General features: G+C 41.4%; 1 protein-coding gene across 6 annotated transcripts; it reads left to right on the top strand.

Moving 5' to 3' along the window:
• The first annotated feature begins 398 nt into the window (after nt 1–398).
• Nucleotides 399–12,726, top strand: fam219aa (family with sequence similarity 219 member Aa). 6 transcript variants are annotated; one of them, XM_071546674.1, is made up of 6 exons: nt 399–548; nt 5,242–5,298; nt 6,566–6,651; nt 7,436–7,516; nt 8,507–8,561; nt 9,100–12,726. In XM_071546674.1, the coding sequence occupies exons 1-6, from the start codon at nt 522–524 to the stop codon at nt 9,253–9,255; spliced, it is 462 nt and encodes a 153-aa protein (XP_071402775.1). In that variant the 5' UTR covers nt 399–521; the 3' UTR covers nt 9,256–12,726. The 6 variants fall into 6 exon arrangements, with proteins under 6 accessions (XP_071402775.1, XP_071402773.1, XP_071402774.1 ...); XM_071546672.1 differs by having other exon boundaries at nt 5,242–5,341; nt 6,558–6,651; XM_071546673.1 differs by having other exon boundaries at nt 399–581.
• Nucleotides 12,727–13,422: the final 696 nt, after the last annotated feature.

The raw sequence follows: 13,422 nt of genomic DNA, 5'->3' as shown, positions 1-13,422 counted from the left end.
TAAGACCCCTTTTCATATTGTGAAACTTTTCATCTATTTGTGAAAACAGAGTAAAGGCTGATTTCACTATTTTTTTTCTCTAAGACCAATGAATGTGGAATTTACAAATGATAAGATGACAGAATGAGAATGCAGAAGAAATTAGAAACCAATCAAAGATGCAAGGGGTGATATAAATCTCTCTATGAAATATTTATTGTAAATAACTTAATTTGTTATAGTGTATTTGTTGTATATATATATGTTTTTTTGCCATATTCTTGTTCGTCGTCTCCATCACCACGCCATTAGAATATTATCTTCCCTGTGATTGGACGGTTACATCATGAATATTCTACAGACCCGGAAGTGGGGCGGTACTGCTGTTTTGCTGTCGAGTCACCTCTGTCAGACTGGAGGAAAACAAACTGCTATAATGCGAAAAAACGAAGGATCTTGACAGCTCAGTATAACCCAGAATAGTTAGACAAAAGTCACTGTTTATCAAAACTGTTGCGTCGTATCAGTAACGCTTTGCCAAAATGATGGAGGAAATCGACAGGTTCCAAGTACCTCCAGTCAACGGAGAGACACAGCCTCTGGTAAGAAGAAAGACGAAAACACATCTTTATGCAAATCATTCTCTCAGATCGGAACGCAAATTGTAACATTTTGAATCGTCTACGTGGTTTATCGTGACAGCTTCGTCACCCAATCGGCAACGTGTGAGTGCAAACCGAATAGGCGATTCACTGTTTTGGCACAAACTGGACCGCTGGGGTGAATGTACAGATTGGTGATGTACAGATAGAGGGACAGCGGCTACAAGCCTGCTTCTCCCCCTAGAATAAACGCAGGGAAATTAAGCCTTCATCCCATATAGTGACAGTAAACTGCGCACTAGTCTCAAGTCATGATGGTATCGTATTCTACATCAATCTGCGTTTGTTTGTATCATAATCTGGCGTAGGCTACTGCTTTTACATTTCGTCATTTTGGTGACGTGTTATATGGACTGGGACGGGGTGGCTGTATTAGTTGCGCACAGATCCCAAACGATCGTGTGAACAGGGCTTCTCTGTCCCAGCCATCACTGCAGACTGCTATCCGTGTGGCTGGCCAGAGCAGGCCCGTTATGAGAGGATCGATGAGCAGGTTCAGTGGCTCAGTCTGGAGAGAAACGAGTTATGATGTCCCCAACCTGCCAGTGAATTTAGAGGAGATACGTACTGGAGCATCAGCCAGTCACGGATGTTATTGTTTTCCATGTTTCATTCCCCAGGAGGATCATGGCACAAGAGCATAGTAGGGCTGTGTTTGAATGCCATTAGGGTATAGGCTGAACCAGCACCCTGCACATGATCATCTCTCAATTCACTCTGCCTGACTGATCCACTGCTCTTATTCCCTACATTTCACATCGAGCTGAGCCTTCCATTCGAGTGCTACAGCCTATTATTACCATCACGACCCAGTAGATAATTCTGATATGCAGGCCAGATTCTCCACACTTCAAACGAGGCCCTCTCAAACAGCTGTCCCTTTTAAAGTGTTTGCCATAGGGGGTTAGGCAAAAGCAGAGCTCCAGGTTCTAGCGTTCATCACCATGTCCATGCTTGCCTATTACCCCCGAGGCTCTCTCCAGCGGAAATCACAGCAGAACATACTTTCTCCAGCACAGAAAGCCTGCTTTATTATGCAGCAGCAATAGCCTATCCCTATTAAGATTTGATCAGTCTGCTCTCTCATGTTTGATTCCAGTGAGATCTGTTTGGAGTTGAGTCCAATCAGAGATATTTGCATTTGAAAAGCGAGTGGACTCTGTGTGAATGGTCAGCTTATGGCGTAAACTCCTTTGAAAGCATAACCTATTCTGTTTTTCCCTCCTTATGTTATTAGCCTCTCCTCAAACAAACAACAATGTGGACCATCAATTTGACCTCTTTTGCAATTCCAACCGATGAACCAGTCTCTCACTTCCCATTTCTACCATATCTGACACTGTCCAGAATCACAGTTGAGCTGGAGCACATGGCTCTGCATTTTAATGCTAATAACTTCATTGTGATTCCTAAACCGCATGAATCAACTTGGCACCTGCCTCCTAGTCCAAAATCAATTTCACTGGAATAAAACGGCTTTGTACAGGATTTTATGAGTTGTTGTGTCAATTATGAAAGAAAGATACTTCAGGGTAGAAATTGTGGTACGCTATAATCAGGTGGGCTATAAATGTATGTAATTTTGATCTCAAGCAAGGCTTTGAAATTAGTGAAAGAGCTGTCCTTTGACTCTGAAGACAATGGTAAAATCATTGCAACACTGATCTTATATTTAGACCTTATGTGTGATGTCATCATGCTTTTTTCCATAGCTATATGTTTGATAAACAGTGGCCCTACTTGAATCTGTAAGTAATTTTTCATTCAACCTCAATTGAAATGAGTTTGAGAATCAAAAGTGATATCCCAATAACTATCCTTTTACAAAGTATCCCTGACCTGAGACTGATTGCAGTAGCCCAAGTCTCAGTATGACAGATTGCCTTGCAACACATAGAGATTGTAATTTAGCCCTGTTACCATTGTCATCCATAAGGATAGCGCACCACCTTTCTGATGATCAGCTGATCTATCAGTCTTCACTGCTATTGGCCAGCAGGAGGCCATGATGGATAATCCCACCAATCGCCTGGTGTCTGTGCTGTGTCAGCAGCCTTGTGGCTCTTCATCATCAGAGGCAGTAAAACAGCCTCCAACAGGAGAGCAGGCTGATGAAACGGATACACCGAGAGGTCACTTCATTAATCTGTGTGTGTGAGTGTGTGTGTGTGTGCGTACATGCATGCATGTTCGTGGAGGTCAGGGCTGATCTTGTAGAGGCCATGTATTACCTTTTAATACATAAAAACCAACATGTCACCCCAGGTGTCATGGGTCAAGCCTAAATCATTTGGTTCTAAACGTCAACACATGCCCTTACAGTGCAGCATGCTGTATGTTTTCAATGGGCCAGGCCAGCTGACTATATGTTGGCATTGCTAGCCTCATTCAGTAGATCTACATCAACTACTGAGCATTTATTGAATGAAATGCAGTGACTTGCGCTACATCTGTTTATTTCTGTTTACATCTGTTTAAGTGAGGAATTCAAATGTGAATCAGGGTTGTCTGACTGTGTAGCATATTGAAGCAATTTAACATAAACATACTATAGACCTACTGTATATGGACTAGCTCTTTTTTCAGGTTTTTGGAATTTCAGTAGCATTGTATCATAGCATAGGCAACATTTTAGACTGATATAGGCTAGCCTGTTCTATTTTAAGAAGAACAGAATCTACAATTATCTGGTTTATTGTGGGCTACCTGCTACCTGTTGTTAGTAAATGTGTTGTCCTATGTTCAAAAGTGTCGGGGAGTTCTGTCATCACCAGCCTCATGCTGAAACCCCTTCATCATTCACTGCCGGCTCTGCTAAAAATTTCAAAGGGATTTGTTTTACAGACTGACATTACCTTATTTTAATACAGTATCTTTCTATGGTGGATGGGAAGTTTAAAAAACTTGAATGAGAAAAATGCTGCTGCTGGGTAAGCCTAATGATCCAAGGGAAGGGGCCTGTCACAGAACTGAAAGAGCTCATGTTTGTGCCTGTTATGGTGGGAATACCTCATTCGTGTGCTGTGCTTTCCCAGCTCCTACTAGTGCGCTGTATTCATTGTTGCCAGCTCTCATTAATTATAGCAGCTAAATGAATAATGCTTCATCACCAGATGAAGCTATTGTATGCACGGTAGAAGGGGTATTGGTTCGTATTGGAGTGCGGTAAAAAGCCAAGTCTGTTATTTATCTCTAGTTCTTAGAGAGACGTGGGGGAATGGGAAGGGGGGTTGTTCTTTCACTCAGATGGATCGCTATGGTTTGCTGCTTAGAATGTCATTAAGAGATATTAGCCATTGCTCTGACTGACAATAATATGTAGCTCTCTACTTTGAAGTTTGCCTATGCATAAGCCAGACATTACACATACTGCTATACTGTTTTGCAAGACTGTGTTTTTGGCAGCTTGTCTTTAAATGTGTTACATGAAAATCAATGTGCAAAATAAGCTTCTCACTGTCCTTGCTAGACACTCATGAATATTTCATCAGGCCCTGTGAGATTGGATAAGCTCTATTGGTCTCATTGCATTGGCCTAAATTCCTTTAGTATTCCACAATAATACCATGAAAATGTTTTGATGAAATATATTCAGACTTACAGTACATCTGCGTCTAGGCCTATCTATTTTGTAATCCCATAAAGCAATCTTCAAAGACCCTTTAGTTTTCATTTAGTGTTCATGAAGTGTTATTAATTATGAAAAGGCGTAGGCCTATTATTTGTTTTTTTAGGCAACCGACCTTTGACTATAGATTTCATTACATATTACTAGAAAAAGGTTTTGCACAGTGCAGGAGCATACTATATTTCAGCATACGGCAGCCTAGTTTGAGCATAGTTAGATGGACAGTAAACTTTATGTGTAGGTTCCAACTTTCAGCTCCAGTGGCTTAATTGCTTGGAGGATCCTTTAAAATTGTAGCAGCTAATTCCCTGGGGAGAATTCAGGGTTATTGTAAGCCACCGCCCGGTAGCCTTCCCCAGTGTGGCCTGCGGAGTCCCTCAGAGTGCAACAAGGGCAGGTCTGTGGGATGAACATAATGTAGAGCTCTGTCAGTGGAGCAGGCCAAGCCCTGGGCCCAGCACAGCCCTGCTCCCCTCGCTCAATCTGGGGAAACCGTGTCTCCAACAGGAACCCCCTCTGTTCTCCCACGACCTCGTCCCCATGCCGTCACTGCTCACGCATAAGAAGAGACAGAGCCAGTGGCATAGGCAGAACACTCGGGCCTTTTGAGGCTACAAACCTGGCAGCTAGCAGTGTATAGGCTAAGGCAATCTTGCCAGGGTATGGGAGGCAAGCAGGCCCTAAAAAGAGCTGATTATCTGGGTTATGTGGGTTTTCATGTAACATTGTGGGTTAGCCTAAATAGTGAAAAATAAATCAAAAGGCTACTGTCAGCACTGAGCTGATTGTGTCCTGGGCAACACTGTGTTGAATTTCAGGTCCCCGAACTAAACTTGTATAGTTATATACTTCATATGTTTTATGGATTGAGATTAAGATTTGATATCATATAGCGTATAGGTTTACTAGTATAGTTTGGTTTGATCATAATAAGCTAACTTGCCCTTTAAACATGTGTGTTTCTTGTTCTAGGACCCAGCAGCATCCTCCACCTCAGAGGCAGACTCTGACACTAGAGAAGGAGAGACTGTGGCCATGAACTACAAGCCTTCACCACTGCAAGTTCAAATAGGTACCACACCCAACACTCTACAAATCAATATATGACAGCTTCAAACTCCGGTATTGACGTATGACGACTAAGCAATAGCTTATGTTACCATCTTAGAATGGAAAGCATTAACATGATTGAAATTTGTCGCTGCATGCCTGGTGTGGGCACAGTATGCAAGTTTGTACATGACCTTTTAAACCCCATAATGCAGTGTCAAAATGGATACAAGAAATTCCCTTCGAAACAAGATCCGGAGTAGTGTATGTCAGTGAAATTATCTATCACTGTACAACTTATTTCTGCTTGCTGTTGCTATTATTGTACTGCTGCAACATTGTGAAGGTCTATGTCACGCTCAGAATTCCCTCAGTCCTATTTCTATTTAAAGGAATTTGTTCCAAAAAGCTGTTGTGGAAAAATATTGCTTCCTGAAACTCAGCAGTCATCATTTCAAAAACACAAATGGTTCCATCCTGCAAAACATGCACACTATTTTGCATGAGTATAGAAATATTCACATGACATTCATCCATGCACCACTGTGTTCATGCAGACTGACTTGCTGTATGCTGCATCAACCCATAGTGAGCAGTTTTCCGGTTTATTATGAGCCCAAGCCGTATCTGTCATGACCTTTTTAGGTTGAAACATCCAGAGGTGACAGACTGGAGTTAGTCATGGTGTCTGCAGGCCAATGAGGAAGGAAGAGAAATGGACGGGTTCTCCCCTCTGCCTTGTGTCTTTCCTCTTTCCACTCTCTACTCCACCCTGGTGTGGCCTTGATTGAGTAATGCAGTGATGCCCACGGCTGGATTCATGTGCATGCTGATGATAGTCTGGCTCTTTGAGTGCCATGCTTATGCTAATGAGGCTCAGAATCTCCAGCACTCACCAGTAGCTTGGCAGCTTGATTAGTCAGCAGACTGTGGAGAAATTACACACAGTACAGGCCACTGACAGCATGCAGGGTAGAAGTCATATTAAAGTCATGTCCAAACTTAAACCTGAAAACTGCCTGCACTGGTTACATTGCATCTAGTCTTAGGCTTAGGCTATATACAGTACAATAATTGCATAGAAGATTTTTGGAAGGCTAAACAAAAGTCTAATACTTTTTAATTGGCTCTTTTGTTACTGATTTCAAAAAAGAAATGTATATAAATCTAGCAGATTGTCAATGAGTTGAGCCTTATTAGCGTATAAACTGATGACCTCATATCCTGTGGTTGCCCAGAGAAACAGAGGGATCTTGCCAGGAAGGGATCAGTGAAGAACGGCACTGTGGGAAGTCCTGTCAATCAACAGCCCAAGAAGAATGCCAGGACAAGGTAACAGCTTCACCAGGCTATTTGTGTCTATGTCATGTTTACCAGCTCAACTACAAATGTTATGCTTTGCATTATTTAGCATTTCTAAGCGGTGTATTTTTGGATTTGTCTTGCTATCTATTCAATACAAAATACTGCAACCAACTCAAATGCAAAACCCGATGACAGCATGGCCAGGCATTCAAGCCTTATTTTGCTGCCAACCTTCCAGGGACGCCATCAGACTTCCTAATGTTACAACCAAACACAAGCAGTGAACAACAAGGCTTCTTAGAGAGGGGGAATTTGCTGTATTGTCTGAGTGTGAATGATGATAAAAGAGTCAAAGCACTGGGCCCAAACCATCTAGAACCCACACTATTGAGGTCCGGCTCATCTGTCTAATCCCAGTCTCTGGTGGGTTGGTGGAAATATGAGAAAGGCGTTTTCTGACAGGTCTGAACCCAGAGCCGCGGAGGCCAGAAGATTATCTGCAGTCTGAAGGCTACAGATTAGTCCCAATTTCTCTCTCTTAGTGGTGTGCTAGGAGAATGCCATACCCCCGACTGGAGCTGAGAAGTCTCATTCAGGACACTTATCCCCTTTTGTGTGTAGCTGTCTTCCCCTGATCTATCACACTGCTTACATGATTTAAAGGCAGAAATATCTGGAACTGTTTTTTTCTGGGAGGTTCGTTAAGAATGCATTGTTCTGCTTTGTGAAAATGTAAGACAGTTGCTGAGTTCTGACTGTTTTTTGCTTTGTGCTATTTCTAATCTTATCTGTCCTCTGTACCCTGCTCCAGGTTGGTGGTGCCAAACAAAGGTTACTCCTCTTTAGACCAGAGCCCAGATGAGAAGCCCTTGGTAGCCCTGGACACTGATAGGTAAGCAGTTCTTTCACATCGACCTTGCATGTTTCAACAACGTTAAAAGATGAGCTGACATAATTAGAATCATTAAGTAAGTTTTGCCAGTTTCACAGAACAAAAAAAAATCCTCTCCAGAAACAGAAGGGCTGACCTAATATAGAAAAGGACAAATTGGCTCGCTTGCAGTGGTTTTGTCCTCACTCTTGTCAGTGTGGTACAATAATCCATAGTGCAACTTAAGAGTTTTCTCGGCAGAAGGGATCCTAAAAAAGGGCAAAGCCTCTCCCGGGGCACAGGATTAGAGGATAGCGGGGTGAGGATTTGGACAGGGAAAAGCAGCTCAGAGTGCCCTTGCTTCCGCCCCGCACCAGCATGTCTGTCTTTGACACAGATGACTCCCGCCCTGTGTGCCCGGCCCTCTGTGCGCGACCACATGGGGGAACTCTCTCATGTGAAATCAGCCCACTGGAAGCCAACCAGCATTACGTCACGTATTACATCATGTACTCTCTCTGGCACGCTTTCTGACTCATGGCCACACAGAACACACATTTGTTTGTTGTCCACATTTTTTGATTCACGTGCGCACCCTTCGCACAATACCTCCCTGTTCTGTTCGCACTGTGTTAACGGGTGGATTATTAGTTTAGGTACAGAAGGCATGCCAGAAATAGTCCAAAGAACCCGTCAGTGGCATTAGCATGACATTACTATTCCTCAGATAGGCTTTTCTACAAATTGGCTGTTAGTGTTGAGTATGTTCTCCTGTGGCTGTGTGTATTACGTGTTCGTTCAGCCTCATTAATAAGGCCAGTCATTTCTGTATCAATCAATGGGCTGTTCCAGATTGTCTCTGCTTTTTAAAATGCCAAATAAATCCTTTGGAAATGTCATCACTTTATGTTTCCTAATTACCTTCTCTGATGATTCACAGAAATGTGATACAACTGTTAACTCATAATTTAACTCACTTGTCCCTAACTGCTAATATCTTCTCTGTTCCAGTGATGATGACTTTGACATGTCCAGATACTCCTCATCAGGATACTCCTCAGCCGAGGTGAGATGTCTGAGGGACCAGGTATCTATACACACACTATAGTTTATAATGTCACCCTGTAAACAGTGTCACTCAGTGAAACCATCAACATCACCACCATCAACCAGCCCCATACTCACACCAGGTATATGTGCACCCATTGAAAATGATTCTGCTCTGCCAAGCATTCATACAGCATTAGACATTGAGTCATCTCTGATGATGTATCCCTAGCACTACTTCCCATGAATAATGCTCCAACTAGATTGATTCCTCATGTGTTTCCCTTGGAGTAGAGTAAATCCTTTTTTGTTTTTAATGTTTTTTTGCCTCATTGTGGAACTCACCCCATTACCAACAACGTTAAAGCCCTGATTGTACTGTTGTATTGTTGTATTTACTGTATTGTTTGGATCAATATGTTCTTGAACCTCTATAAACAGCATTTTTGAATCCGCATAGTTAATACTTGCACTAACGATATTATTCCTAGCATTAGCATGAGACCAAACTGTCCTGAAGCCCAGCTGATATCTCCTGTCTTTTGCTCCTACAGCAGATCAACCAGGACTTGAACATCCAGCTCCTGAAGGATGGGTACCGGCTAGATGAGATCCCAGATGACGAAGACCTGGATCTCATCCCCCCTAAAGCGGTCAACCCCACCTGCATGTGCTGCCAGGCTGCTCCCTCCACAGCCTGTCAAATCCAGTAGCACCACCCGGCTAGAATCTCCCACCTGCCCCTTGCACTGAGGCCAATGTCCCACAAGAGTGGCGGCAAAGAGGAGTCACTTTGAAAAACTATTGAGTGGCAGTGGCACAAAGGAAAAAAAGGGTTTATCGAAGTTAAAAAAAAGAGATGGAAAAAGGTCAAGTCTTGAGAAAAGAGTCAATATGTACAGTATCTCTCTATGCACGTTCCTCCTATGGTAGGATCTGTGCATCTTACTTCTGCATTGTGAATTCAGAGGGGATTCTGTCTCATGACAGACACTTCCCCCAAAGGAAAACATGGAAAAATAACTTTTTCTTCTCCTTCGTTTGACTTCCATCTCATCACTATGGATGTTCTGGTATACAAGGACCATCAAGGAATGTACCCTGTTGTGGATGAAATGTAATGAAGAGAGCTCAGAATCTACCAAACACCTGTGAAGGTCATCAACATAATGTGTCAGTGCACCAACCATGGAATCTGCTTCCTCTGATGGTGTGTCATTGATGGTCAAATTAAATGAAAAGGAAGGCTTGGAGTCCGAGCGGATTTGCAGTGACCATTGGGTCCTTTTTTTCCTTCTCTCTTTTTTCCCCCAATCAGTCTGCTTTGTCTTCCTGTGTATGTATGTATCAAACATGAAAATGATGTGTGTGTGTGTGTGTGTATGTGTTATGTCCAGGAAAGTAGTACTAAACCATCAAGTGACTGAAAAAGCACTAATGCTTACAATCACAACACTAAGGTAATGATTCCAGATACTAAATTTGTTTGAACAGCTGTTACCCTGGGGGTGTAGTACTTAATTATTTCCATCCAGTTGCAACAACTATTTAATATTAAACTGAAACAAATAGTTTTGCATGTTGCTCGTACATATTATTTATCAGTCTTTATTGACCCCTAATCACATTTTAGTGCCTATTAGAGTCATTACATGAGGTGCATTTTCAAAAACTTCATCTTAGTAATATATAGCTTCACCTACTGTAATATCAGAAGATGTAGAGAAACACAATGCTCTTTAGAAATAATGGCAGAACATCTCATGAGTTAGTGCATCCTTCCTTTCTGTTTGTCCATGTAGCCCTGACATGCAGTGGATGTTCACCACCAGTGAAGGTGGTTACAAAATATGGCACATGCAAAAATGAATTCATGAATGGACAAAAATATGTAATGCTGATAGCTTTTGATAGAAAGTTGTGCAATTTTGACTGATCAGGCATACATGGTGTGAGTCCTGAAGAGTGACACCTGGTGCTCAAAAGTGATTCCATATCGCCTGGCAGGGAATGAAATGAGGTTCTTGTAGAAAGGACACTACCCTTTTGTTGCGTAGAAATGAAAGTATCACATTGTTTCCTTTCTTTACATTTTTCTTTTAAGTGTATTTGTGTATTTTTAAGTTTTAAGTGTATTTGCACACATTCTCCCTGAGTTCCAGTATAACCAATTTATCAGATATCTATATACAATTTTTATTTGGGGGATGAGAACCGTATATGTAGCACCTGACTCAGATACACTCTGTATTGTCAATGCATTATTCAAATGGGTATTTTCAATGATGTTGAAAGGGAAATAGTCCTTGCTGTTTTGAAGTATGGGATGCATACTGTTTATTTTCAATGTTTACATCACTCTAAGGACATCTCTGAACTAGAGCTCTAAGGATATCAACTATTTTCTAATAGATGGCAATACTCATTTATGTGTGAATCTACTCTGAAACGAAGCACTTAATGACGTGTACCATTATCCTGATCATAGTCATTTTAACTTGGCACATGCAAACTGCATTTCCACTTTACCTGATCATGGAAAGCCTGAATAAGATACCTGGGATATAGTGACATTTACTACAGTACTAAGGCATGTGTACACTCAATCCTGTTTACTGTTGTTCTTGTGGTTTAAGTTCTTTTCCCATAGTAATATTCAGAATATTCTGTTTACTCATATACACAGGGGCAGCTGTGATCAGGACATGAAGATGTATCTGGAATGCTGATGATCTTATTAGTGTCAGAGTGTTTATGGGAAACCAGACCATAGTCTTTAAAAACTGATGTCCTGCTGATTTTGTCCTAACACTTCAAACTTGGAGGATTTATATGTTTGTTTGTTTATTTTTTATCTGAAAAGCATAGCCAGTGCCATCATCTGAAATATAAAGCAAGAAGCAGAATACATATTCATGATACATTGAAAGGACAAACTTGAAACATGTCATCTTGTCGCCAAACCAAAATGTGCAGGACTACTCCCCTTTGAGGCTTTTATTTATATAAACAGGTTTTCTCATTCGGATAGGTGTCAGATCTGGAAATACTGTGTGTGGTCAAGACGGAAAGATAGATGTTTTGATCCTGGTCGAACGAATGAATGAGTTAACTTTATTGCACCCAGAGATTAAACTGACCTAAAGACCTACATGGAACGGGAAAACAAATTGTTAGTTCTGACTTTCCTGTAGATTTCAAATGTTGGTTGGATGAGTCTCATCAGTATTAGTTTAATGGCACACAACCATCCATAGCTTAATTGTTGTTTTACTCTCCTTTTTCTCATCACCTGACTGATGTAGCCTCAATGTTTCTTTCTACAGAAAACAGCATTCATGAGTTTAAAAAAAGTACACTAGCATTTATTAAAAATAATTAAATTTTTTTTGCAAATTAGGTGCCAACTGTGCTTGTGTGAATAATGAAAAAGAATTGCATTCATTAGAAAAAAAGACAATACTAGACAATAGCTCATGTAAGGTGAAGTGCCCAAGACCAGACCTTGGACCAGTAGGTGCATACAGTAAACTTTGACATTATGGGATTGACTGTGACTTTGATTGACAATGGTCCTGCATTTTCTCTATCCTAAACATCATTCTAACAGATTCACACAGATGCGTTGTCACAGTCTTCGTCATTTGAGTGCACTACTTTCAGCCAATATGGTGTCATTTGGGATGTAGCTTCACTCGCCTAAGTTTACTAAAGTAGATTCTGCCTTAAGTAATGCATTGTAACAGAAGATATTTATCGGCAGTTGTACGTTTTAATTTATTTTTAAGTATGGGAAATAATACATTTTAACATAGGCAAAGAGATGCTTTTTATTTGTCAGATGCTTATTATGATTGTTAAGACAATGTGAACTGGTTCCATTTAGAATTTAACAGTGTTAATGTTCTGTGTAGTGTAACATATCAAAAAATAAATATCAGATATCTGAAGTTTGAAATTGTCACGTGCTTCTATGATTTGAATTCAAATTGAACGTTTTTTTGCTTGGTGTAATAAAATAGTCTTTTTATATTTGAAATGATATTTTGCATGCTCACACATGGTTGAGTGGTTAAGTCTGCTGCCTCTGGAGCCTCATGTGTTCCTCCACTGGCCTATGATGAAATCACACCAGAGCTTTCTCTCCTGTGTCTCTCCTACTCTGTCTCCCTCTCTGCTTTCCCACTGTCTAAATAAAGAATAATAACACTGAAGCTGAGTGGACTGCCAACTTTCCTTTTTAGAAAAAAGCTAAATATATATACATTGCTTGGAGGTATAAAATAGCCTTCTTCTACTAGTTGTTTTTAATCATCACACATTTTTCCTTCACCTTCAGTCTATAGTCTCTTCCTCTGTCCCTGCAGTCGCCTCAGTCAGTTCTCAAGTGCTCCAATCAAACAGTTCAAAGTGTTGTCCCTGTAGGAACTGAAAGAAATTGCTCCCGTATGAAACAGATTGTCAGCATCTCGCACAATGTCTCAGTTGGGGATGTGTGATTATCTGCTGAAGTGAATGAGTGTGACATCGCAGGACAGGCCAGAGAGAGGGGGGAGGAGGGATGGATGGATAGAGGGATGGTGGGTGGGGGGTGGGGGTGATTAGCCTTGAGTTGATCCCTTGGGAGCAGATGGTGAATGGTGGCTTACCTAGACACCTAGAGTCCCAGGAGCCAGTTTGTGTTTCCACGTTGCAAGGAGTAGCACTGGAGTTGAGGAACGCGTAGTGAGAAGGCCCATGAGACAGGAAGCCAGGGAGACAGGTGAGTAACATTGCTATGCCCAAAAGGCTGTTGGTGGGACCTGCTGAACTTCAGCATTACAGATAGGAAATATAGGTCAGTGGTGGTGTCTGTAGGCTGTGGGAGTCTTCTTAGGCCA

Source organism: Centroberyx affinis, unplaced genomic scaffold (assembly GCF_046629955.1).
Source record: "Centroberyx affinis isolate AG114_WGS23_722 - 3 ecotype Tasmania unplaced genomic scaffold, CSIRO-AGI_Caff_v1 ptg005379l_1, whole genome shotgun sequence".
NCBI classification, from domain to species: domain Eukaryota; kingdom Metazoa; phylum Chordata; class Actinopteri; order Beryciformes; family Berycidae; genus Centroberyx; species Centroberyx affinis.
Note: the sequence above shows the minus strand (reverse complement) of the source record. Positions and strands in the feature narration are given on the sequence as shown.